The sequence below is a fragment of the Carcharhinus amblyrhynchos genome, chromosome 6, assembly GCF_965287045.1.
Source record: "Carcharhinus amblyrhynchos chromosome 6, sCarAmb.v2.hapA, whole genome shotgun sequence".
Taxonomy (NCBI): Eukaryota; Metazoa; Chordata; class Chondrichthyes; order Carcharhiniformes; family Carcharhinidae; genus Carcharhinus; species Carcharhinus amblyrhynchos.
In genome coordinates, this window is record NC_137329.1 from 80,573,717 (window position 1) to 80,596,660 (window position 22,944).

The 22,944-nt window shown below is 45.2% G+C and overlaps 1 protein-coding gene across 1 annotated transcript in view; it reads left to right on the forward strand.

Moving 5' to 3' along the window:
• The window catches only part of grm8a (glutamate receptor, metabotropic 8a), a 389,882-nt gene that overhangs the window by 306,486 nt on the left and 60,452 nt on the right, over positions 1 to 22,944 (forward strand). Inside the window, exons 7-8 of the mRNA XM_080190782.1 lie at positions 1,861 to 2,000; positions 4,618 to 5,553. Of these exons, the coding sequence (XP_080046908.1) occupies positions 1,861 to 2,000; positions 4,618 to 5,553 (1,076 nt within the window). The remainder of the gene's footprint in view (positions 1 to 1,860; positions 2,001 to 4,617; positions 5,554 to 22,944) is intronic.

The following is a 22,944-nucleotide window of genomic DNA, read 5'->3' on the forward strand; positions in this document are numbered from 1 at the left end:
GGATGGCACTGCAGTGGTGAAGTCAAAGGTGTTCTTTAGGCTGAGGGCTAGTGCAATGATTTTCCTGCTGTTTCTTTGGCCATTGTCACCAACGATGGGAAGTGCAATGCTTTAGCAGCTTGGAGAGCCCAGGCCTGATCTTTTTCTGATCACATGGAGGTGGAGTTTCGACAAGAGAGAGATTCCACTCACTCGCTCCATGCCTGTCCCTAATTTGATTCACTCCTGAAGTAGGATCATCAGCATGGTAAGGTGAGGAGCCAGGCCATTTGCAGTGTTACGTAAGCATCTGCCTGAGGTTGAGGGAAAGGATGTAAAGTTGCTTTGTCACATTGTAGCTTGTCGAGTTGTGCTGGATGAAATTTAAAAAAAACAAGACCCAGTTGTCCCTAATTGTCCAAAGATGTGCAGGTTAGGTGGATTGACCATGCTAAATTGCCCTTTAGTGTCCCAAGATGTGCAGCCTAGGTGGACTCGATGAGCCAAATGAACTTTCTGCACTGTAGAGATTCTATGATAATTCACTGTGATCGATGTTGGAGAATTGCAAATCAATTAATGATCAATGACCCATAACTGCACTAGAAACATACAGGGATCTGGGTTCAATTCCGGCCTCAGGAAACTCCACACTTTCTGTATGGAGTTTGCACGTTCTCCCCTCAACTACATAGGTTTCCTCTGGGTCCTCTGGTTTCCTTCCACAGTCCAAAGGTGCGTGGGTTAGGTTGATTGGCCAAACTAAATTAACCCTAGCATCAGAGGTAAATATGAGGTTACAGGAATAGAGCTTGGGTGGGATTGTGGTCGGTACAGACTCGATGGGCCAAATTGCCTCCTTGTGCACTGAAGAAATCTAGGATTCATTGATGAGGAATATCCTTTGTCCACCCATATTACACCCAATTGCGCAGAAATGGACCACGTTTAGCGTACATGGAGTGTGATTTTTTTTTCACTTTGCTATCTGTGCTATCTCTGACAAGTTGCTGGTTCAAGCAATGGAGATTGATATCATCTCCACTATTTCTGGACCAAGTATTCCACAAGGCCGAATCAGTAAAAAAAATTCGCATTATTCTGTCCCAACGGTTTGCCTTTGACTCTGATCTCACAAATAGACCTTCAAAGCCTTTGGAACAATTATCCTTGCCTCTTCTTGCAGTGAGATGATCTATGCTTGAGGGTTTGACACTATATACTGGCTCATGCCCATTCAGGATTGAGATGTTTTAATCTGAATTCAGTCACAGCTTACAACTGACAAACAGGAGAATCAAATTCTCTGACTCAAGACTGAATTTCAACTGAAGGGAGAAAGGAAAACCCCACTTGTGCCACTTAGCTCTGTGCAACAACATTTTTGTGCTGATTCTGCCTTTGAAGTTATTTTAGGTTATTGACAAAAATGCTTTCTCTACATCAGAGATTCTCTTGGTTTCACTGTATTTCTGACATAAAGCAATTCAAAGTGGAGCCAATCTAGGTTTTAACACAGCTATCACAACCTTCCTTCACCAGCACCTGTGTGCTGCTTTCATGCTGTTTTGTTTTGACATTTTCTCCCAGAAATACAAAATAAAAATCAGTCATAGACTGAATAAGATGCAAATTCACCTTATATCACTTTGTACTTCAAGTAATATGTGTGACTTTGTGTGTATATGAAACTTATTCCCCAAAGCCTTCTCCCTTGCAGCTAACTGAAAATGAGTTTAAAAATATGTTTCTTCTTAAGTTTTAATTGTAAGGACCAGGGGTTCCTGGCATTCATTCTCATGTTGAATGATGTATTTCTTGCTGCATATGGTAGTTGCCTTCAGTCACGGTTTTCACATGCCTTTTGTAATGTTCTCACAGGAAGTGCTGGAACCCCTGTGACATATAATGAAAATGGAGATGCTCCGGGGCGCTACGATATCTACCAATATCAGGTTTCCAATCTGACCTCTCATGAGTATAAGGTCATCGGACAGTGGACTGATTCCCTTCACTTGAACGTAAGCAGCAATTTTATCCTTGCTAACAACGAAAGTAACAGGGCGGGTTTGAATTTATATTGGAAAAGTTTTCAATTTGCAGGAAGCTAAACCTTTTTTTGTGGGGTATGGGGAGCCTCATGCATCAAATTCAATAAATTGCTCAGCTATATCAGGTCTGGCCAGATAGTAAATATCTCTAATGTTCTTTATCCATTCCTTGATGTGTTCCAAATGTGCTTCAGTGCTCACTGTGATATAACAAGTTTGCTTTTTGGAACATTGGATGATGTACGTTGTCCTTTCATAAAGAATTCATATTACAGCAATAACTTAATTTGTTGAATAGGGGATATTACTGCCATTATCAACCTCTGAGCTGTTCAGCGCCAGTTGGAGGGATGGATGGCTAAGTAATGAGACCCATTGAGGCAGTAATGATGTCTACGCACAAAGAAAATTCTCTTATTGCTATTATCACCAATTTCTGTAATTTTCTGTCCTCTATCACTTCTTTAAGCCACTCAAGAAGTTTCTTTAAAATTAATTTCAAAAAAAAACTCATTTTGAGGTTTCAAACATCCTAACTGAATCATGCCTTAATTTTTCAAATTGATTCCTGGGACGTGGGTGTTATTGGAAAGGCTGACATTTATCCCTTGGTGTCTGAAAAAATGGTGGTAACTGAAGGGCTTGCTAAGCCATTTGAGAGGGCAGTTAAGATTCAATTACTTTGATAGAAGACTGGGATCAGATCTGGAGATGGCAGGTCCCCTTCCGTAAAGTGAAGGATCCGATTTTCTCCATCGGTTCAACTGTTTGATGTCATGTTTGCCAATATTTGCTGCATTTGCTGGCAGCAGGACCCATGGGCTGCATATCTCCAGCTGTTCGCGAGTGGTGGATTATCTGGTCCTGCCAGCCTATCCCTGTCACGGATTTCCCAGCAGCGTGGGATAACCATCGTAAGAAGTCCCATTGACAGCAACAGGACCAGAAGATCCCACTGCTGGTGAACAGTGTGCTGCCTCTCACTGCCGAGAGACCCGCTGATGGGAGGCCGGAGAATTCTGGCCTTTGGCAGTGTAACGCAGGAGGCCTCCTAATTGGCAATGAAGGATGCTGGGTAAGCTCTCCATGTTGTTGACCCAATCGCCCGCTAAACGCAGCAGCAACAGTCACCTCGCATGATGGTGCTGCTGAGGAATGCAGGTAATCAGGGTGGTGAGGGAGATAAGTAAGAACCAGGGGAAGAGTTTCAGAATGAGGGATCTTCATAGAATCCCCACGGTGCAGAAGGAGGCCATTCGGCCCATTGAGTCTGCACCGACCACAATCCCACCCAGGCCCTATTCCCATAATCCCACATATTTACCCTGCTAATCCCCCAGACACTGCAGTCAATTTAGCATGGCCAATCAACCTAACCTGCGCATCTTTGGACTGTGGGAGAGACCGGAGCATCTGGAGGAAACCCATGCAGACATGGAGAATGTGCAAACTCCACACAATGACCTGAGGCTGGAATTGAACCTGGCTCTCTGGCACTGTGAGGCAGCAGTGCCAACCACTGTGCCACCCTACCACCCCTCTATGTAAGGTGGAGATGTGGAGGAATTTCTTCTCTTAGACGATCATCAATCTTTGGATTCCTTGACCTCAGAGAGCAGTGGAGGCTGGGTTGTTGAATATATCCCATGCTGAGTTAGGCAGATTCTTGGTCAACAACGTAGTCATGGGTTATGTGGGATAGGCAGGAAAATAGTTACAGCCACAATCAAATTGCCTATGAGCCAATTAAATGGAGGAACAGCATAAGGGCTGAATGGCCAACTCTCCTGCTCCAATTTCTTATATTCTTATGTTTCTGTCTTTTTGTTTTCAGACATTTTAGAATTGAATTCAAATTTGCAAATAGTAATGTTGGGATTTTAACTTGTGCTCTCTTGATTACTACTCCAGTAACGTAACCACTACACTTTGTGACATTTCATCATCAAACCTATTGTCAGCAAAGTGGTTGAATTAATCATTGTCTTGGGAATGTTTGAGCTTGTATTCTGCTGCAGTATTAAAAGATGAGCGATGGATGTGCATATTAATACAATTAGAAGAATAGACAAGCCAACACAATGAGAAAATAACAGTTTTAAAACTTAAGTCATAGAATTTCTACAGAGCAGAAGAGGCCATTCAGCTCATCGAGTCAGCACTGACTCTCTGGCTGAGCATCTGACCCGAGGTGTCTCCCTCGCCATATCCCTGTAGTTCCATACATTTACCATGGCTAATTCACTTAACCTTCGCATCTTTGGACTGTGGGAGGAAACTGGAGCACTCGGAGGAAACCAATGCATAAATGGGGAGTACATGCAGACAGTTACCCAAGGCTGGAATTGAACCCAGGTTCCTGGTGCTGTGAGGCAACAGTGCTAACCACTGTGCTGCCTATGGTTTTTAAATGCATCATTTGATGCCACAACTTTACACTGAAACAATTTTTTCTGTTATGAATCTGTTACGGAATAGACAAGAAGCTTATTTTCAAAAGTTGAATGCTTGTCTAAATGTTGCTGAAATTCTGACATGGCCGGTTATGTTGTTATCTGTGGAGTCTCACTCATTTACCTCTCCTTAGGTGAAGAACATGCAGTGGGGCGGAGGAGAACGCACCATTCCACAGTCAGTCTGCAGCCTGCCATGTAAGTCTGGCGAGAGAAAGAAAACCGTGAAGGGCGTGCCCTGCTGTTGGCATTGCGAGCGTTGTGAAGGCTATCAGTACCAAATTGATGAGACAACTTGTCAAATGTGTCCTTTTAACAGGAGGCCAAATGCGAATGGCACAGACTGCCAGTTGATCCCCATAATCAAACTAGAATGGCATTCTCCTTGGGCTATTGTACCTGTCTTCATAGCTATGCTTGGGATTATAGCGACCACATTTGTTATTACCACCTTTATTCGTCATAATGATACACCAATCGTAAGGGCGTCTGGCCGCGAGTTAAGCTATGTTTTGCTGACTGGAATATTCTTGTGCTATGCTGTAACCTTCTTAATGATTGCCACTCCTGACACCGTTCTTTGCTCTTTCCGACGCATATTCTTAGGACTGGGCATGTGCATTAGCTATGCAGCATTGCTTACAAAGACTAACAGAATTCACAGAATATTTGAACAAGGTAAGACGTCTGTCTCTGCACCGAGATTTATCAGCCCAGCTTCCCAGCTGGCAATCACTTTTAGCCTAATTTCTCTGCAGCTGCTGGGAGTCTTTATCTGGTTTGCTGTCGATCCTCCGCACACTATTGTAGACTATGGGGAGCAGCGAACTGTTGATCCAGAAAATGCCAGGGGCATTCTGAAATGTGACATTTCTGACCTTTCTCTCATCTGTTCCCTGGGATACAGCATTCTGCTGATGGTCACATGCACTGTGTATGCAATTAAAACGAGAGGGGTTCCAGAGACCTTCAATGAAGCCAAACCTATTGGATTTACCATGTACACCACCTGCATAATTTGGTTAGCTTTTATTCCAATATTTTTTGGCACAGCCCAGTCCGCAGAAAGGGTAAGTGTTTTCCTATTTTGATAGTCATCCACGATGCCATAAGTACCAATGTGTACCATTTAGTGTTTGTATAAGTCCACTTTCATAAATCTATCTTGGCCTCTCATTATCTCGATGAACCATGATAAACAAAGGTCGGCCATTTGTCTTTTTCATGAAATGTTTAATCACTGGTCTGGTTGTTTCAATTATGCATTTTTATTATAACCACAAAATATCCCAATTAAGCTTAAAAAAGGCTTTATGTATTTGAATCGTGGCTTAAGATGGCTGTCTGGTTCTAAAATGGTCAAAGAAACCAAACTAATTGACAAAGGAAACAGGACTTGATATTTTTATGGCCCTTAACCTGTTTCCAGGTTCTCCCAAAGTAACCAATAACCAGAGGAAGGTCTTAGTTTTTGTGCTGCAGTCCTACTTATCATTTAGGTAAACACAACAGCCTGTACATTTAGCAACAACCTGTGTTTATGTGGCACCTTTAACAAAAGACAATTCAGTTGAGTGTTTTCAGGTAAAATTTTAACACCGCGTCATATGAAGGCACCTTTGGGCAGGTGATCTAAAGTCAGAGGAAAGGATGAACAACCAGATGGTCAGTTTTTAACGAGGAGGAGGAATGTTGTTCAGGGAATTGAAGAACTCTCTGCTGTTATTTGAATATTGCCTATCAGCTGACCAGGACTTTTGTTTATTGTCTCATCCAAAATATAATGGGGGGAACTTTCCCATCCAGCCTGCCACAGGAATTGTAGCGGATGGTGGTGGGAGCATGGGGGGAGAACCAAGGAAACGTCCATTGGCTTCAGGTGGGATATTCTGGTTTCAGAATGGCTGGAAAATCCCGCCCAGACTCTCTGACAATATAGCATTCCCTCATCGCCACGCAAACTGCAGAGCAGATGATTTGCTCATCTGCATATTGGAGCCTGAACTTCCAGGATATTGAGGGTGATTCTACCAGCCCGCGCAGTGGACCGAGAGAGTTTAACAGAGGTCATGTCATGGGCTTGTCATTGGGCACCATGACCTCCATGCATCTCCAGCTGCTGGATTTCCAGCATTGTAAATGGTAATTTAAATAATTTAATTTTTGGTGTGGAGCTGAATAAATTATTTAAATTACCATTTACATCGGATTTAGTGAGCCCAATAATGAAGTCTCTGGTTCCCCCCCCGCAACCCCCACATTTGCTGTCCGGTCGGCCAGGAGTGTTTCACTCCAGCTGGGTTTATGACAGCTCCCTACTAGCAGGGAGTTGGTGGCCTGACCCTGCTGGAGTGAAGGGGAGCCATGGAGAATCCTCAGGAGGTTGTGGGTAAGGGGAGATGCCCCCGGTCATTGTTAGCTTGGCAGTAACAGCCTGGCCCCCGGCACTGCCCAAAGGCCAAAGTGCCAATGTCCAGAGGGCACTTTGGCACTGACCATCAGGCATTGAGAGGGACCAGAGAGGGCAGGGCCTATTGTGGTCAGGGCTTCTGCAAGGGGGTGGGAGATCAGTGGGCGTGGGTGTCCTGCCGCCACTCTACATTTGAGACGCAGTCAGAGGGAGGGAAGGGGCTGATTGGGGCTAGTCATCGAGCTGAGGTATAGTGGTTGGCCTGCAGGTGGGGTTTTGCCCTGCGGGGGGGAGGTAGGGGAATGGGAGTCGGGGAGATCGGGCTGCTGGGGCCGGTGGGGGTGGGGGGGGCGTGGTTGTGGTGGTGGTGGGGCAGTATTGGAGAGGTGTGGGGATCGGGGCATGGGGGGAGGGAGGGGGGATCGAGGTGGCAGATGGGTAGGCTGGGTCGGACACATCCGATAGGCCAGTGATCAGGGAGGGCGGCAGTGCGGGGCCAATGCGCATGCACTGATCTCGGCACTGACAGATCAGCCCATGCACAGTGGCCCACTCAGCGCCAAGCTGCCAGCCTCTCCAGTGGGAATAGCCCCTGCCTCCATCTTTTCAGTGGGAATCCCATTAGGGCAGTCTGCAGTGCACAACGTGTGAGAGATTCATTTTGAAAATCCCACTGGAAAAAGCAGCAGGAGTTACTCTGGTTTTTATGCAAATTCGGCACTTAGAAACTTTTTGGGAGAATTCCACCCAGTGGTTAAGGAGCAAGAAAACCAAAAATTGCCAACACAGCTAAATTGGCATGAAATATTCTTCACTTGACTGGATGAGATAAGCTCCAACAGCACTCAAGAAGCTTAACGCCATCCAGGACAAAGCAGCCTGCTTGATTGCCATCCTGCCACAAATACTCAAAACCATCACCAACAATGAATAGTGACAGCAGTGTGTACCATCTTGTGTGTACAAGGTGCACTGCTTGACCTCTCCAGGATTCCTCAGGCAGCACCTTCCAAACCCACGACCATGACCATCTAGAAGGACAAGGTTAGCAGATACCTGGATGGTTTGGAGGGAAACTTCAAGCCACTCACCATCCTGACTTGGAAATATATCACTTTCCTTCACTGTTGCTGGGTCGAAACCCTGGATTCCCACCCTAACAGCACTGTGGGAATACCTACGCTCAGAGAATACAATGGTTCAAAAAGGCAGCTCACCACCACCTTCTCAAGGGCAGATCAAGATGGACAATAAATACTGACCTACCAGTGACACCCACATCCCATAAATGAGTTTTTAAAAATGACATACATGAAGCAAATTTGAGTGACTGATTTTCCTATTAGTTAAATGTATGTAACACACAATCAGTTTTTTAACTATTGGGCACTTATACATCTTATACTTATACTTATTCGGCCTGTTCCTTCACTGTTGCAGTGTCAAAATCCTGGAACTCTCTCCCTAACTGCACTGTGGGTGTACCTACACCACATGGCCTGCAGCGGTTCAAGAATTTGACTCACCATCACTATCTTCTGGGGTGGCATGGTGACCCAGTGGTTAGCACTGCTGTCTCACAGCACCAGGGACTCCAGTTCAATTCCCAGCTTGGGTCACTGTCTATGAGGATTCTGCACGTTCTCCCTGTGTCTGTGTGTGTTTCCTCTGGTTTCCTCCCACAGTCCAAAAGATGTGCCGGTTAGGTGCATTGGCCATGCTAACTTCCCCCTTGGCATACCCGAACAGGCACCAGAGACTAGAGGATTTTCGTAGTAACTTCATAAGCCTACTTGTGACACTAATAAATAAACTTTAAATTAGAGATAGGCAATGAATTCTCACCTACATTCCAAGAACAAATAAATAAGCTAAGAGTACTGGTACTGTAGTCGTGATGGTAGCAGTCTGAGGCTGTAAAGTAGCTGAGATTTCATGACTCTTGTCTGAGCCCCCATGCATCACTCAGACTTTGGGTGGCATCAGCTAGTGCTGAAATAGAAGCTGAGAGATTGGTTATCAGATATTATGGCCAGAACACCTTGCCCGTCACGGAACCAGAGCCGGTGAGGGTCTGACAACAGAAATCTCCATTGATTTCGGGCGGGAATTTCTGTCCTGCCTGAGCGAATCTGTAAAATCCCACCCTATATCATGGTCATGTTCACAATGTTTTGCCAGAGTTGTGGCCACCACTTTCACCCTGGTAAGGATGGGTGGTAAGCTGTGTGTAAAGCGCTGTGTCAAGTTGGATCCATGCTCCTTGGGAGTGATAATAGGCTTTCTGGCAGAGCTGTCAATGTACCAAACAATTCTGTGTGTGCTCTTCAGTGTTTCTCTGCCCCATCCACGTTCTCATCTGAAGCGTATGCAGCACAACTTGTGCCCAATCTTATCCTCCAGGAGTCTGGCACCTGGACTACCCTTTGCCCCTGTTCTGGCTGCAGGCCACTTGTGACTGATGGCTCATTGCAAGCAGATCCCACCATGGTGTGACCCTATAAAGTCCATGCAATACCAATGTCTGAGTTGGTGACATTGCTTCTCTGTAATCAGTGTTCCACTCCACTTAGTCTTCCCACTCTTCCAGCACTGCCTGAGCAAGCCCTGGTTCTTGGGAGCTGTGACAAAAAGGCACAATGGGTGAGCTGGAGTGCGGTGGTGCTAAGCGTTTGAGTGTAAAGTTGTGCCTGTGAAAAAGAAAACCTTGGATTTGGATATCACCTTTCACAAGTTCAGAACATCCCAAAGCACCTTATAGCCAATGAAATACTTTGAAGTATTTTCACCATTTTAATGTTGGAACTGCGGCAGCCATTTTGCACACAGCAAGTTCCCACAAGGCACAATGTGATACTGGCCAGGTAACCTCTTTTCCACGAAAGTCATTTGATCAAACTGACAGCCTTGCCAGAAATGTCAAGATAGTGAAATTTTATACTCAGTCAGTCACTGGGATCCTGTTGGAAATTTCAAGACGCGCAATTAGTTAAAGGTATGGGATCAAAGCTTGGAATGTAGAAGGAACGTAGACCCAAGCACCAGAAACCTCTGACCACCTCTGTGGCTGGGATTTTCTGATGCAGCAGGGATTCTCCAGTGCTGCTGGGATTTTCGGTGCTGCTGCAATGAATGCAGATTTGGCTGAGCGCCAAATTCTCCATTCTCACCGGCAACGGTGGTGGGAACAAAGGAGATCGGAGAATCCTGTCCAAGGAGAGAGAGTACGTGTGGTCAAATGTATGTAATCATCACTGCACAGCAAACTAACTTTGGGTGTTACCATAACAAAAACAAAATACTGCAGATGCTGGAGATCTGAAATAAAAACAAAGTGCTGGAAAGTACTCAGCCAGTCTGGCAGCATCTGTGGATAGAGAAACAGATTTTGGGGAATAATAATTGGCAAGGGCACCAGAGATTAACTGTCCTGGTCTTCTTTGAAAGAGGGCCATGGGATGTTTTATCTTCGGGAGCACGAGCAAGGCTGTGGTATTACAATTTAATTGAAAGATGGCACCTCTGACAATGCAGCACTCCCTCAGTTCTGTACTGTGTGTTGGCCTTGATATTTGTGCTCAAATCTCTGGGATGATATTTAAGCACACCACCTGATGACTTGGAGATGAGATTTCTACCAGAACAGCTAGGCCTGATACAAAAATGGAGCCGTGTTTGATAATGTTGTTCAAGGAAGTGTGGTGAATTGAATGGTGTATAAGGCCAATATTTCCATTCTAATCTTTTGAAATGAATTCACCTGAACTTGAAAACTCAGATTTGCTGATTAAACCTCGTGCAACATTGTATTCGAATCCTTGCAGAAACAGCTGTTCACATTGATCACTGTGAATAGCTGCTCCCATTCCTCTCCAATTGACTGTCAAGGGCTTTTCCAGGTCTTCGGAGGGAAGAGGACCTCTCTGCTCCTGTCCACCTCATGCAGCAGAGCGTCATGTGTGGCGTCTGAATATCTGGGAGCCCCCTCTCTGCCATGTTACCCCTAACAAGATCCTAAAGTATGTTTTGCTATTGAACTATTCGAGTAGGATCATCTCTACAGGTTCTTTACTTAGCCTTGGTGGAATTTATGGACTTTGGTTAAATTATTTGGTTCTTGCTTAGCTACAGGTGGCCAAGCTTTCCTCAAGATCTTGTCACTTAACCCTGGAAGCGAGAGGTCTAAATGTATTTAAAATAATTTATGTTGTAGTTCTTATTTGTTACTTTAATCAATTTCTCACCTTCCACCAATAGCCCAGCTAAACAAAAGATAGTTGCTGGGAGCAAATGATGGAGATATTATCAGCACCTTTGTTTTCATTCTTCAGTCTCTTGAATTTGCACTTTAAAGCGTGCAGCATGTTGCCAATATTGCATAGTTACATTAGTGTAACAGTTACAACATCAAGCAGCCAAATTTAGCCTTTGATGTTCTTTCCTTTTGGCAGTTTTCCGCTGCATGAGGTGACTGTTTGTGCCTTGGTGGTCCTTGATATTAAATAGCTTGTTACTGTCTCACGGCAACAGTGGTAAAGTAGAATTTGTTAAGCAAGCATGACTGCAGGGCTTTGCCCACCATGTATTTATGTTGATCCCAGTCTGAGCTGCTCTGGCTCATTTAACAACACAGGAACTAGAAGTCATAGTCATAGAGTCATAAAGTCATAAAGATTTACAGCATGGAAATAGGCCCTTTTTTTAACCACTAAGCGGTCCCAATTGACCGCTTTTGGCCCGTATACCCATCTTAAACCAAGTAACTGTCTAAACGCTTTTTAAAAGACAAAATTGTACCCACCTTTACTACAAACACTGGAAGCTTTTTCTAGACACTCATCACTCTCTGTGTAAAAAAGATTGCTCCTCTTGACCCTTTTGTATCTTCCTCTTTCACCTTAAGCCTACACCTTCTAGTTTTAGACTCCCCTACCGTTGGGAAACGATCTTGACTATCTAGTTGATCTACGCCCTCATTATTTTATAGACCTCTATAAGGTCACCCCTAAGCCTCCGATGCTCGAGGGGAAAAAAGTCCCAGTCTATCCTGCCTCTGTGTGCCAGTCCATTCAGTGAGTCACAAATGGAGACCATGGGCCCTATTTTACCATTGCGTCATGCCCGTTTTCAGGCGTGAAAACATGGTAAAGCCAGGCATGAGGCCATTAGCACGATCCGTGCCTGAGTTCGTGCAGATGCCCACTTCACCAAGACCCGAAAATGGCCACGATCTGAACCATGCCCGAAATGGGCGCAACGACAATTTAACTGTATTTGCGTGTCCAGATTCAGTGTGAAACAGACATGTTCGCAAAGGTCTATTTCAGGCACTCCAACTTCTGAAGAGGTGAGTTCAGCGCTTCCAATGGCTCTCTGACTCAGATCGGTAGTTGGGGGGAGGGAGGCGGGTCAGATGTATATCTAGTGGGGGAAGGGAAGAGGGAGGCCAGATCATTCTCTGATGGGGGTGAGGGAGAATTGGGGCCAGATCATTTTCTGGTGAGGGGGTGGGGCAGAGAGTGGGGGAGGCCAGATCGTTCTCTGGTGGGGTGGAGGGAGGAGAAGGTGGATCAGATGTATCTTGGGGAGGGAGGAGGAAGGTCAGATCATTCTCTGGTGAGGAGGAAGGAGGAAGGCCCAATCATTCTCTGGTTGGGGGGGGGGCGGGGAGGAGGGGGCTCCAGGGGTAGCAGGGACCGCTGCCACTCTGCAGGTGATCGGTGGGAGGGAGGGGGGGACAGAGGGTCATGATCGGTCTGGGCAGCAGGGAGGTGTGGGTGGATAAGGGAAACATGTTGTGGGGTGGGGCGATGTCTTTGGGGGGTCTTTGTCCTACTTTTTGCTTCTGGGCCGTTTTATCCATTTTTTGTGGCCCAGCAAATGTGACAGGGGCGCATTTTCAAATTTTTTTCTCATTGCTCATGCGCGGTTCAAAGCTTCGATCAGAGAAACAGTATTTTGGGTGCAATAAGCCCTGCCCACAGCGCGATTCAGACCCGTGATTTTTTTTTTCAGGCTAAGTGAGTATGGGGACACCTGAAAACAGATTTCCAAGTCAAATCTGAATTGCCCCCAGATACAGCACCTAGAATCAAAATGGTAAAATTGAGGCCTATGGATGGGATTTTCTGGCCATGCATGCCTCAAAACCAGAAAATTCCATCCAAGTTCAACAGATCTTTGTCTGTTCCACCCCCACCCACCCCCACCCACCCCACCCCATCCGCTACAATTCCCATGGTGATCAAGATGGGAAAGCTCCTCTGTCTGGGTGGGATTTTCTGATTGCGCTCATCCCAAGACTGGAAAAATCCACCCGAGGTCAACAGACCTTTGCATGGTCCCCACCCCCCACCTCTCTCCCCCCCATCCGCTATGATTCCTGTGGCAGGCGGGAAGGGAAAATTACCCCCTTTGGCTGTATGGCTGAACAGGCTCAATTCACTTTCATGGCTGCACAGTGTTAACAATAAAGCTTAAATTGGTCAAATTATAAGTTAAATTCAAACACCTCAGTTACTTATAATAAACATCATGTTATAAAAGGATGTAGGATGACCTACATTATGTATAGGTGTCATAAGGGTTTCTGTTGGGGAATCCATCTATAAGGCCATGGTAAATCTAAAAAGATTTGGGAGAAATCTCTTCAACCAGACAATGGTTAGAAGGTGAAAGTTGAAATTATATGAAGTAGCTGAGATAATTGTCATGAAAGCATTTAAGGGAAACCTAAATTAAGTAAGTGAGGAAGACAGAAATAGAAATTATACTAATAGGGTTAGATAAATAAAGTGGGAGAAGGTTTGTGTGAATTGTAAATATCAACATGGATCAGTTGTGCCTGTTTTCCTGCTGCAGTTTCTATTTAATCTCTACGTAATGGCTTAATTGGGATGTAGCATATTAAGGTACCTGATGAAATTTTTGTTTCGCTAATGAGTTATTGTGAAGAGCTACATTCACGGAATAAAAAAGACTATATGAGATTGCACGGCCCAATATTTACTGATGCCAGTATTACTTTAAACCTTCGATACATTGATTGGCGCAGTGAGAGGCATTAATATAAAGAGTATTTTTGAGCAGCTAGTGTCCAAAAATACAATGGCTACTGAACTCCAAAGCTCCAACTTGACTTTCGATTATTGCTATTTGATTGTCTTTTGCAATCAGAGCTTTATGTTGGAGTGAGCAATGAGGCAAAAGAAATAATTCAGAATCAACAGAGTTGCTGGTGGGAGGGGTCGTTGAAAAAGAGTTAGACTGGCACTTATGTAAAACATTTCAAAACCTCAATTATCTCAAAAGAGTTTTACAGCCAATTAGGTATACTGAAATGCAGTCACTGTTGTAATGTATGAAACGTGGCAGTCAAGGTGCATGTAGCAAAATTCCACAAACCAGGAGGTGACATTGATCAGATAATTGATTTTACCTTATTGGTTTTGGGATTATTGGTAAGAGGACACCTCTGATTTTCAGTATCATCCTATAGGATCTTTTATGCTTAAATGGAACGGCAGACAGGGCATTGATTTAATATGCCAACAGTGCAGCATTCCTTGAGTATTGCATGGAGAGTCGGTCTGGGTTGTAGATGCAGGTGGCTGGAGTCCTTATTGAATCCACAACTTTCAGACTGAGCACTGAGTGCTGCAAAACTGAGCCATGGTTAACATCTAACAGAAACTTGCGTTTTTTATATTGATGACTTTTATTTTTATGAAGCTGTCATTTTATGTAACATTGTATAACACACCAGTCGTATCAAAAAGGTATAGCTGAATGTGCCTGTGGGGAGAACTCTTGGTTAATGGTTTGCTGTCAAATCTGAAATCTAAGAAGACTGATTGAAATTGTGTGGGAGAATGTCCGTGTGTCAGAGAAAGAAATGCAGCTAGAGGTTTGTAATAATTGCTGGTAGATTTTGTCACCAAAGTACCCAACTACTTGGAATAATTTTAAACATTATTTTCTCTGTGTTGGTAATGGTGGGTGATGGGGTAACGGTGGAGAGCAAGCAGAGGAAATGCCCGTCCCAGTTACTTTGCCAATCCCTATTCCCTCTCTAGCGCAATGGGGACAGGGTCACGCCAGGGCCAAAGTGATAAGTGGAAATGCAGACCTGGCTGGCAAATGTATGCCCACTTGCCCCTGCACATAATGGAAACTCTTTGGCTGCGAGTACATTTCTGATACTTATCAAAGTAATGGATATCAATATTGGAGAAATGTTCCATTTCAGGGGGCATGAAGTGAGCACAGCAAAAAATTGCCAGGTCATGGTAGTTTCACCATGTGCCAACAATGTTTCCTAGATCCATTTTTGGGCAAATCTTGCACCAATTGGTCATTTTCTACTTTCTCACACTGGTTGCCTATCTTTGAATTCAATTGGCAGTCTTTGTTGACTTGGAGGCAATTTATCCCACGGTCATTGTCACAGTTAATGCACAGAGAGAAGAGATTTTTCTCTTGTCATTCCCAGAGCTGCGGGTGTTTACCTCAATTCAGTTTACATTCCATGGTTGAGATTGTCCCAAAAATAATAAATGCCCAACGGGCAGAAAACAGGAGAATTTCCCACCTGTATTTTGGGCATACTTACCTTCACAGAGTGCCTTGGATTGATTCACACTGAAAAGTGGGTGGCAGGGCCTCATCACACTGGAGAAGCTGGTGGCATAGTGTTGAGCGCATCTGCTGATCTGTCAGTGCAGAGATCAGCGCGTATGCACTGTGTTTCCACTCCCCCACCTGTCCCCACCATTGCATCTCGATCACTGGCCTTCCAATGTTATCTCATGCTCCACCTCCTCCCCCCCAAGTCACTGCCCCCCCCCCACTCCCCGATCTCTCGCTTCCCAACACCCCCCTCAATCACTGGCCTTCCCATTCCACCTGCCACCCTATGGCCATCCTTGGTTGGCCGCCACCCTTTCCCCCACCGATCCTATTGCAGAGTGGCAACAGGTCCCCCACACCATCGATCACTCCCCCCCAATAAGCCCCAAGCCCAGTCCTGCCTTTTGGCACTGCCTGGTGCCTGGTGGGAGTGCCAAAGTGCCCAGTGCGCAGTCTCTGTGTGCTACTTGGGTAGGGTGCCAGGCTGGCATTGTCCAAGAGACACCCCCCTTTTCCCCTGACCTCTGGGGGGGACCTCAATGGCATCTGTCTCACCAGGTAGGTGAAGATGCCTGTTCCACGTTAGCTATTTTTTGGGCTGGCTGATAAAATCCCAGCCCATATCTCATGCAGAAAAACATTGCAAAATAACACATGGACAAAGCAGCCTTCAGAATGTTCTCCATTATTGTCAAACCACTGTAATATTTTTGAGCTGTCCTCACACACTAAAAATATTAATTTTAAGAGTAGGAGGCCACAAGTTTGGTGTTTATTACTGAATTTCCTTCACTTGCCTTTACCAAAATTTCAATGATTTCTTATTTTGTTTCTTGCTTTAACTTCAATTGGGCACATTCAAAGCAAATATTGAAATTAAAAGGAAAATCCAGTCACAGATACCAGTCTGCATTAGATTTGATTTGTTTGAATTATTCTTTCTGTAGCCATGGGACATGATTGATAGTGACAGATTAGTTTCAAATTTAAATTCAGTGTAGTTTGGTCTATATCACTTTGTTCCAGCCAATTATCATTTTACTATTTGACCTAGGAGGAATTTTTGCAAAAATGTCATCAAGTTGTTATGATCAAGTTTGGTCCAACACATTAATGGCAACACATTAAAAGCTAATGGGTAGGCAGAGTAAATCCAGATGAAACATACAAATGAGGAGAGGAATAGGTCATTTGGCCCCATGAGTCTACTTCTTCATTCAATAAGATGATGGCTGATATGATTTTACTCTCAATTCCACATGCCCCTACCCATGATAACTTTGATTTTTTGATTTGATTTATTGTTGTCACGTGTACTAGTATACAGTGAAAACTATTGAATCTTGCGTGCTGTACAATGCATACTGTTCATCTTTCAGCCCCTTGTTAATCAAGAATCTAACTACTTCTGCCTTAATGACCCTGCCTTCACTGCTCTCAGGGAAAGAGAGTTCCAAAGATTTACAACCTTCTGAGAGAAATTTTTTTTTCTCATCTCCGTCTGAAGTGGGAGGCACTTTTTTCAACGGTATCCTCTAGCTCTGGTCTCTCCGACAAGGGGAAACGTACTTTCAGCATCCACCCTGTTAAGTCCCCTCAGGATCTGATACATTTCAATAAAATCAACTTTCAATATTCTAAATGCCAATGAATACAGGCCCAGCCTATCCAACCTTTTCTGTAAGTTAACCCAGGGATCAAGTCGAGTGAACCTTCTCTGAACTGCCTCTGTCTGACATATTCATTTCCTCTATTCAATAGAGACCAAAACTGTACACAGTATTTGAGATGTGGACTGATCAACATCCTGTACAACTATAGAATAACATCCCGACTTTTATAATCCATTCCTCTTGCAGTCCATTTGCCTTCCTAATCACTTGCTGCATCTATTCTTGTTCGAGGAAACCCAAATCTCTCTGTACCTCAGAGTTCTGCAATCTCTCTCTGTTTAAACATCTATTGCATACCATATTGGCTTGTAATATACCAAAATGGCATCAAGTACAAGAATCCAGTGGGGAGAGCTTCTAGGAAAGTCCAACCTGGGAGGTGGAAGCTAGTTTGATTGACAAGTTCACTGACCGTTCCCCAGAGATAGGAACTGTGGTACAGTCAGAGTCTTTCTTTCGGTCTCTGTCCAAAAAAGAACTTCTTTCGGTTTAGTACCATCTACGTTCAGAGAATTGGTAGTCAGAAAAATGACTTTAGCACACTAATTGAGATTGTGCTGCAGTTTATTACTTCCTACATGATTAACATTACCAAAATTCACCGTAAGTATTAGTTCATTCACAGATTGTTTGTATGGTTCACAGTTGTGTATGTCTTACTAGAGTGTGTGTTGCTTGACTTCTGGATCACTAGAGATGCACACTATTTGTTTGGAACAAAACAGTTCATTGTTACATCGCCTGGGTTACAACATGACTGACTAAACTCATCTATTTGCAGGAGTGTCAGGTGAGGCTCAACTTAACATCTGTTGAAATTGCACAGAAGGAAGCTATTGGCCCATCCTGCCTATGCTGACTCTTTGGTCAAACTATCCAATTGATCCCACTCTTTGCTCTTTCCTTTTCAAATATATACTGGACCAGACATGATAAAATCCTGCATTTACATACAAAATGCATGTCTTTCCATGTGAAGCTCATTATTAAAACTCAATGGTGGGAAAGAGAACTTAGATTAACCTCTCCAATTTGTGAAATTCAATTATATTTGGGCCTTGGTGGGTGCTTAGAATCCCTACAGTGCAGAAGGAGGCCATTCGGCCAATTAGATTTGCACTGACTCTCCGAAAGAGCATCTTACCCAAGCCCAACTTCCCACCCTATCCCTGTAACCCCACACATTTTCGATGGCTAATCCCCAATCCTCACATCTTGGGACACCAAGGGATGATTTAGAATGGCTAATCCACCTAACCTGCATATCTTTGGACTGTGAGAAAAAACTGGAGCACCCATAGGAAACCCATGCAGACATGGGAGAGAAAGCGTGAACTCCACACAGACATAGAGCTGTCCAGCCTGTGCATGATGCAAAGTAGGCAAAATGTGTTCACTGATTGTCAGAGAGATATTTATCATTCGAATACTGTACGAGAGCGACTTTCAGGTTTGGCTTATTAGTTAGCTTGTCAGTGATAAAAGTTTGAAATAATGACACATCCATCAGCAGTGGATGACTGCTTCTGCCTACTCTCTCTGCCTATAACTTGTGCCCCAAACTGACGAGGAAGGATGAAGGATTTGCTATAATCAGGCACTCATTAAGTTTATCACTGCTGAAAGCTGTGGCAAAGAAAATGGAGAAATCACTTGCCTGAATAATTAAAACAGATGCTTTATGAGCAGTTTAAACAGTAGATTGAAATGATTAAGGTTTGATGGCTGTCCAGATTAGCAGTTGTGCCCACTGATGAGTAATTATTTATATACTTCAGATTATTACACTTGCAGGAAAAGTTTCTGTTTCAAAATCCTATTTAAAGTCTTCTTTGACTTGTAATATTATTCCAACTATACACCACCCAGCAGTGATTAGACTGAAGAAGCGTTGGCCGGGATTCTCCGGCTATGTTCGCCTGAAAACCAGAGATTCCCACCCGACTTCAGTGGACTTTAACATGGTCTGTCTGCTAGTGGCGCGTGGAATGGGAGAATTGGTTTTGTCAAGGGCAGGTCGTGCCTTACGAGCCTAGTTGAGTTCTTCGAAAATGTGACTGAACACATTGACGAAGGAAGTGCAGTGGACGTGGTGTACATGGACTTCAGCAAGGCGTTTGATAAGGTCCCCCATGCAAGACTTCTTGAGAAGGTGAGAGGGCATGGGATCCAAGGGCTTTTGGCCTTGTGGATCCAGAACTGGCTTGCCTGCAGAAGGCAGAGAGTGGTTGTGGATGGGTCTTTTTCGGCATGGAGGTCAGTCACCAGTGGAGTGCCCCAGGGATCTGTTCTAGGACCCTTGCTGTTTGTCATTTTCATAAATGACCTAGATGAGGAAGTGGAGGGATGGGTAAGTAAGTTCGCTGATGACACGAAGGCCGGTGGTGTTGTGGATGGTCTGGAAGGATGTCAAAAGTTGCAGCAGGACATAAATAGGATGCAGGACTGGGCGGAGAAGTGGCAGATGGACTTCAACGCGGATAAATGTGTAGTCGTCCATTTTGGCAGAACCAATGGGATGAACGAGTACACTATCAAGGGCAGGAGTCTTAGTAGTGTTGAAGAGCAGAAGGACCTTGGGGTCCGGGTCCACAGGACTCTTAAATCGGCCTCGCAGGTGGAGGATGTGGTCAAGAAGGCGTATGGTGTACTGGCCTTCATTAATTGAGGGATTGAGTTTTGGAATCGGGAGGTAATGCTGCAACTTTATAAGACCCTTGTCAGGCCTCATTTGGAATACTGTGCGCAGTTCTGGTCGCCTCACTATAGGAAGGACGTAGAAGCTATTGAAAGGGTACAGAGGAGGTTTACAAGGATGTTGCCTGGACTGGGAGGCATGCCTTATGAAGTTAGGTTGAGGGAGCTGGGACTCTTCCCTGGAGAGACGAAGGTTGAGAGGCGACCTGATAGAAGTTTATAAAATGTTGAGAGGAATAGATAGGGTGGACTCTCAGAGGCTATTTCCCAGGGCTGAAATGGTCGCTACGAGAGGACACAGATTTAAGGTGCGGGGAGCAAAGTACAGAAGTGATGTTAGGGGTAAGTTTTTCACTCAGAGGGTGGTGAGTGAATGGAATCGGCTACCGTTAGTGGTGGTGGAGGCGAACTCGCTGGGGTCTTTTAAAAGACTTCTGGATGAGTACATGGGGTTTAATGGGATTGGGGGTTATAGATAGGTCTATAGATTGGTAGGTGTTGATGAGATCGGCGCAACTCATGGGCCGAAGGGCCTGTTTGTGCTGTAGTGTTCTATGTTCTATGTTCTAACAGTGGTTAGCACTGCTGCCTCATAATGCCAGGGACCCGGGGCGACACAGTGACACAGTGGCTGGCACTGCTGCCTCATAGTGCCAGGGACCCGGAGCAGCACAGCAGCACAGTGTTTAGCACTGCTGTCTCACAGCTCCAGAGCCCCAGGGCAGCATAGTGACACAGTGGTTAGCACTGCTTCCTCACAGCGCCAGGGCCCCAGGGAAGCACGGTGACACAGTGGTTAGCACTGCTGCCTCATAGTGCCAGGGCCCCAGGGAAGCACGGTGACACAGTGGTTAGCACTGCTTCCTCACAGCGCCAGGGCCCCAGGGAAGCACGGTGACACAGTGGTTAGCACTGCTGCCTCATAGTGCCAGGGCCCCAGGGAAGCACGGTGACACAGTGGTTAGCACTGCTGCCTCATAGTGCCAGGGCCCCAGGGAAACACGGTGACACAGTGGTTAGCACTGCTGCCTCATAGTGCCAGGGCTCCAGGGCAGCACAGTGACACAGTGGTTAGCACTGCTGCCTCATAGTGCCAGGGACCCAGGGCAACAGTGGCTGGCACTGCTGCCTCAGTGCCAGGGACCCAGGGTGGCACATTGGTTAACACTGCTGCCTCACAACGCCAGGGCCCTGGGACAGCACTGCCACCTCACAGCCCCAGGCCCTGGGGCGGCACGGTGGCACAGTGGTTAACACTGCTGCCTCACAGCGTCAGGGCCCCAGGGCAGCAGTGGCACAGTAATTAGCACTGCTGCCTCACAGCTCCAGGGGCCTGGGTTCAATTCCCAGCTTGGGTCACTGTCTGTGTGGAGTCTGCATGTTCTCCCATTGTCTGCGTGGGTTTCCTCCAGGTGCTCTGGTTTTCTCCCACAGTCCAAAGATGTGTGGGTTAGGTTGATTGGCCATGCTAAATTACTCCTTAATGTCAGGGAAGGTGTAGGTTAGAGGGATTAGCGGGGTAAGTTTGTGGGGATAGGGCTTGGGATGGGATTGTTGTTGGTGCAGACTCGATGGGCCAAATAGCCTCCTTCTGCACTGTAGGGATTCTATGATTCTATAATTCCAGCCCCCATATCTGGCAGAGGGAAAGGAAGCAAAGGATTTGGGGAAAGGTGGAATGAAGTGATACTGCAAAGAGCTCTGTGATTATGTCCAAGGCATCACCAAACCAGCCATCCATTGCCCGGCTTGCCATGATGGCGGGGTCAGGCGGATCTCAGACTTGATATAGGAGGAGATCTGTGGGGTGCTGAAGGCTTTCCTGGAGAATGCGATCAGGGATGTGGTCACCTACACCGAGCGCGCCAAGCGTGAGATGGTCAGCGCCATGGATATGGTATACACTCTGAATCACCAGGGCTGCACTCGGCAGCTGGACAAGTGGACCCAATTCTCACAAAAGTTTCAGTGGATTAGGGCCATGAAAAAACACAATTTCATTAATAGAAAGAAGAGGATGTCCAAAATATAAGAAGAATGATTAGGATGTGCATGTGGCAAACATGCTTTCAAGGATGAGTTTGCCCAAGTACATTTCCTCCTCCTCCTCTCTCTCTCTTCCTCTCTCTCCCTACCACCCCCCACCCTTGAAAACTAACGGACATCATTTGGCCTCTGGTGACTATAACTAGTAACGACAAAAGAGGTAGTTCAAATTCCTTAGTTAAATTGCCCCATACTGTCCCACGATGTGTAGGGTAGACAGATTAGCCATGATAAATGTGTGGGGTTATGGGGATAGGGCAGGGGAGAGGGCCTGAGTATGATACCCTGTCAGAGAGTCAGTGGAGACGTGATAGGCTTAATGGTCTCCTTCTGCACTGGGTTCTATGAAACAGTTGAAGTTTGGTGCAAGGGTGAAAACAGGAACTAAGTGGCTGTTATACTAATAAGAAACATCTGCTTAACTCTGAATTGAGCCTACAATTTGGGGGATAATTGCTGATTATTGTGACTTCAATGTGCCTGAAGACACACAATTGGAGGCCTGCACTTCTGGCACTCAACTGCTAATTAATAACCATTTATGTGGCATTGTATAAAACACACCCACTTCCACTAAAGGTTGGACAATAGGATGTTTTAGGATGGCTCAATGACTAAGTGAGAAGTTCTCTGATATTGGACTTACTGTTGGGGATGTTCAGAGCAGGAATGATATCTTGTACCTCTGGGAAACAGAAGATTTCAGAGGCAGCAAATGCAGAGGATGGAATGAGAGATCTCCCAAGGGGCAATAGTCCTTGAATAAGGCTCCAATACTGCAAGAAATTTAACAATTTGACATGAGTGCTTAGGGTCAGATTTGATTTCACAAACATGCTACTCACTAATTCTGCCACCAGTATCATAACCTCAACACAATACATTCACCATAATTTAGTATACACTAACATCCTCACACCGCACGTTACTGCATCTTTCACCAGTACTACTCAGACATTTCTTGCAGCTGTTCAACATTAAGAGGTATCACACATGAGGAGAGTCAG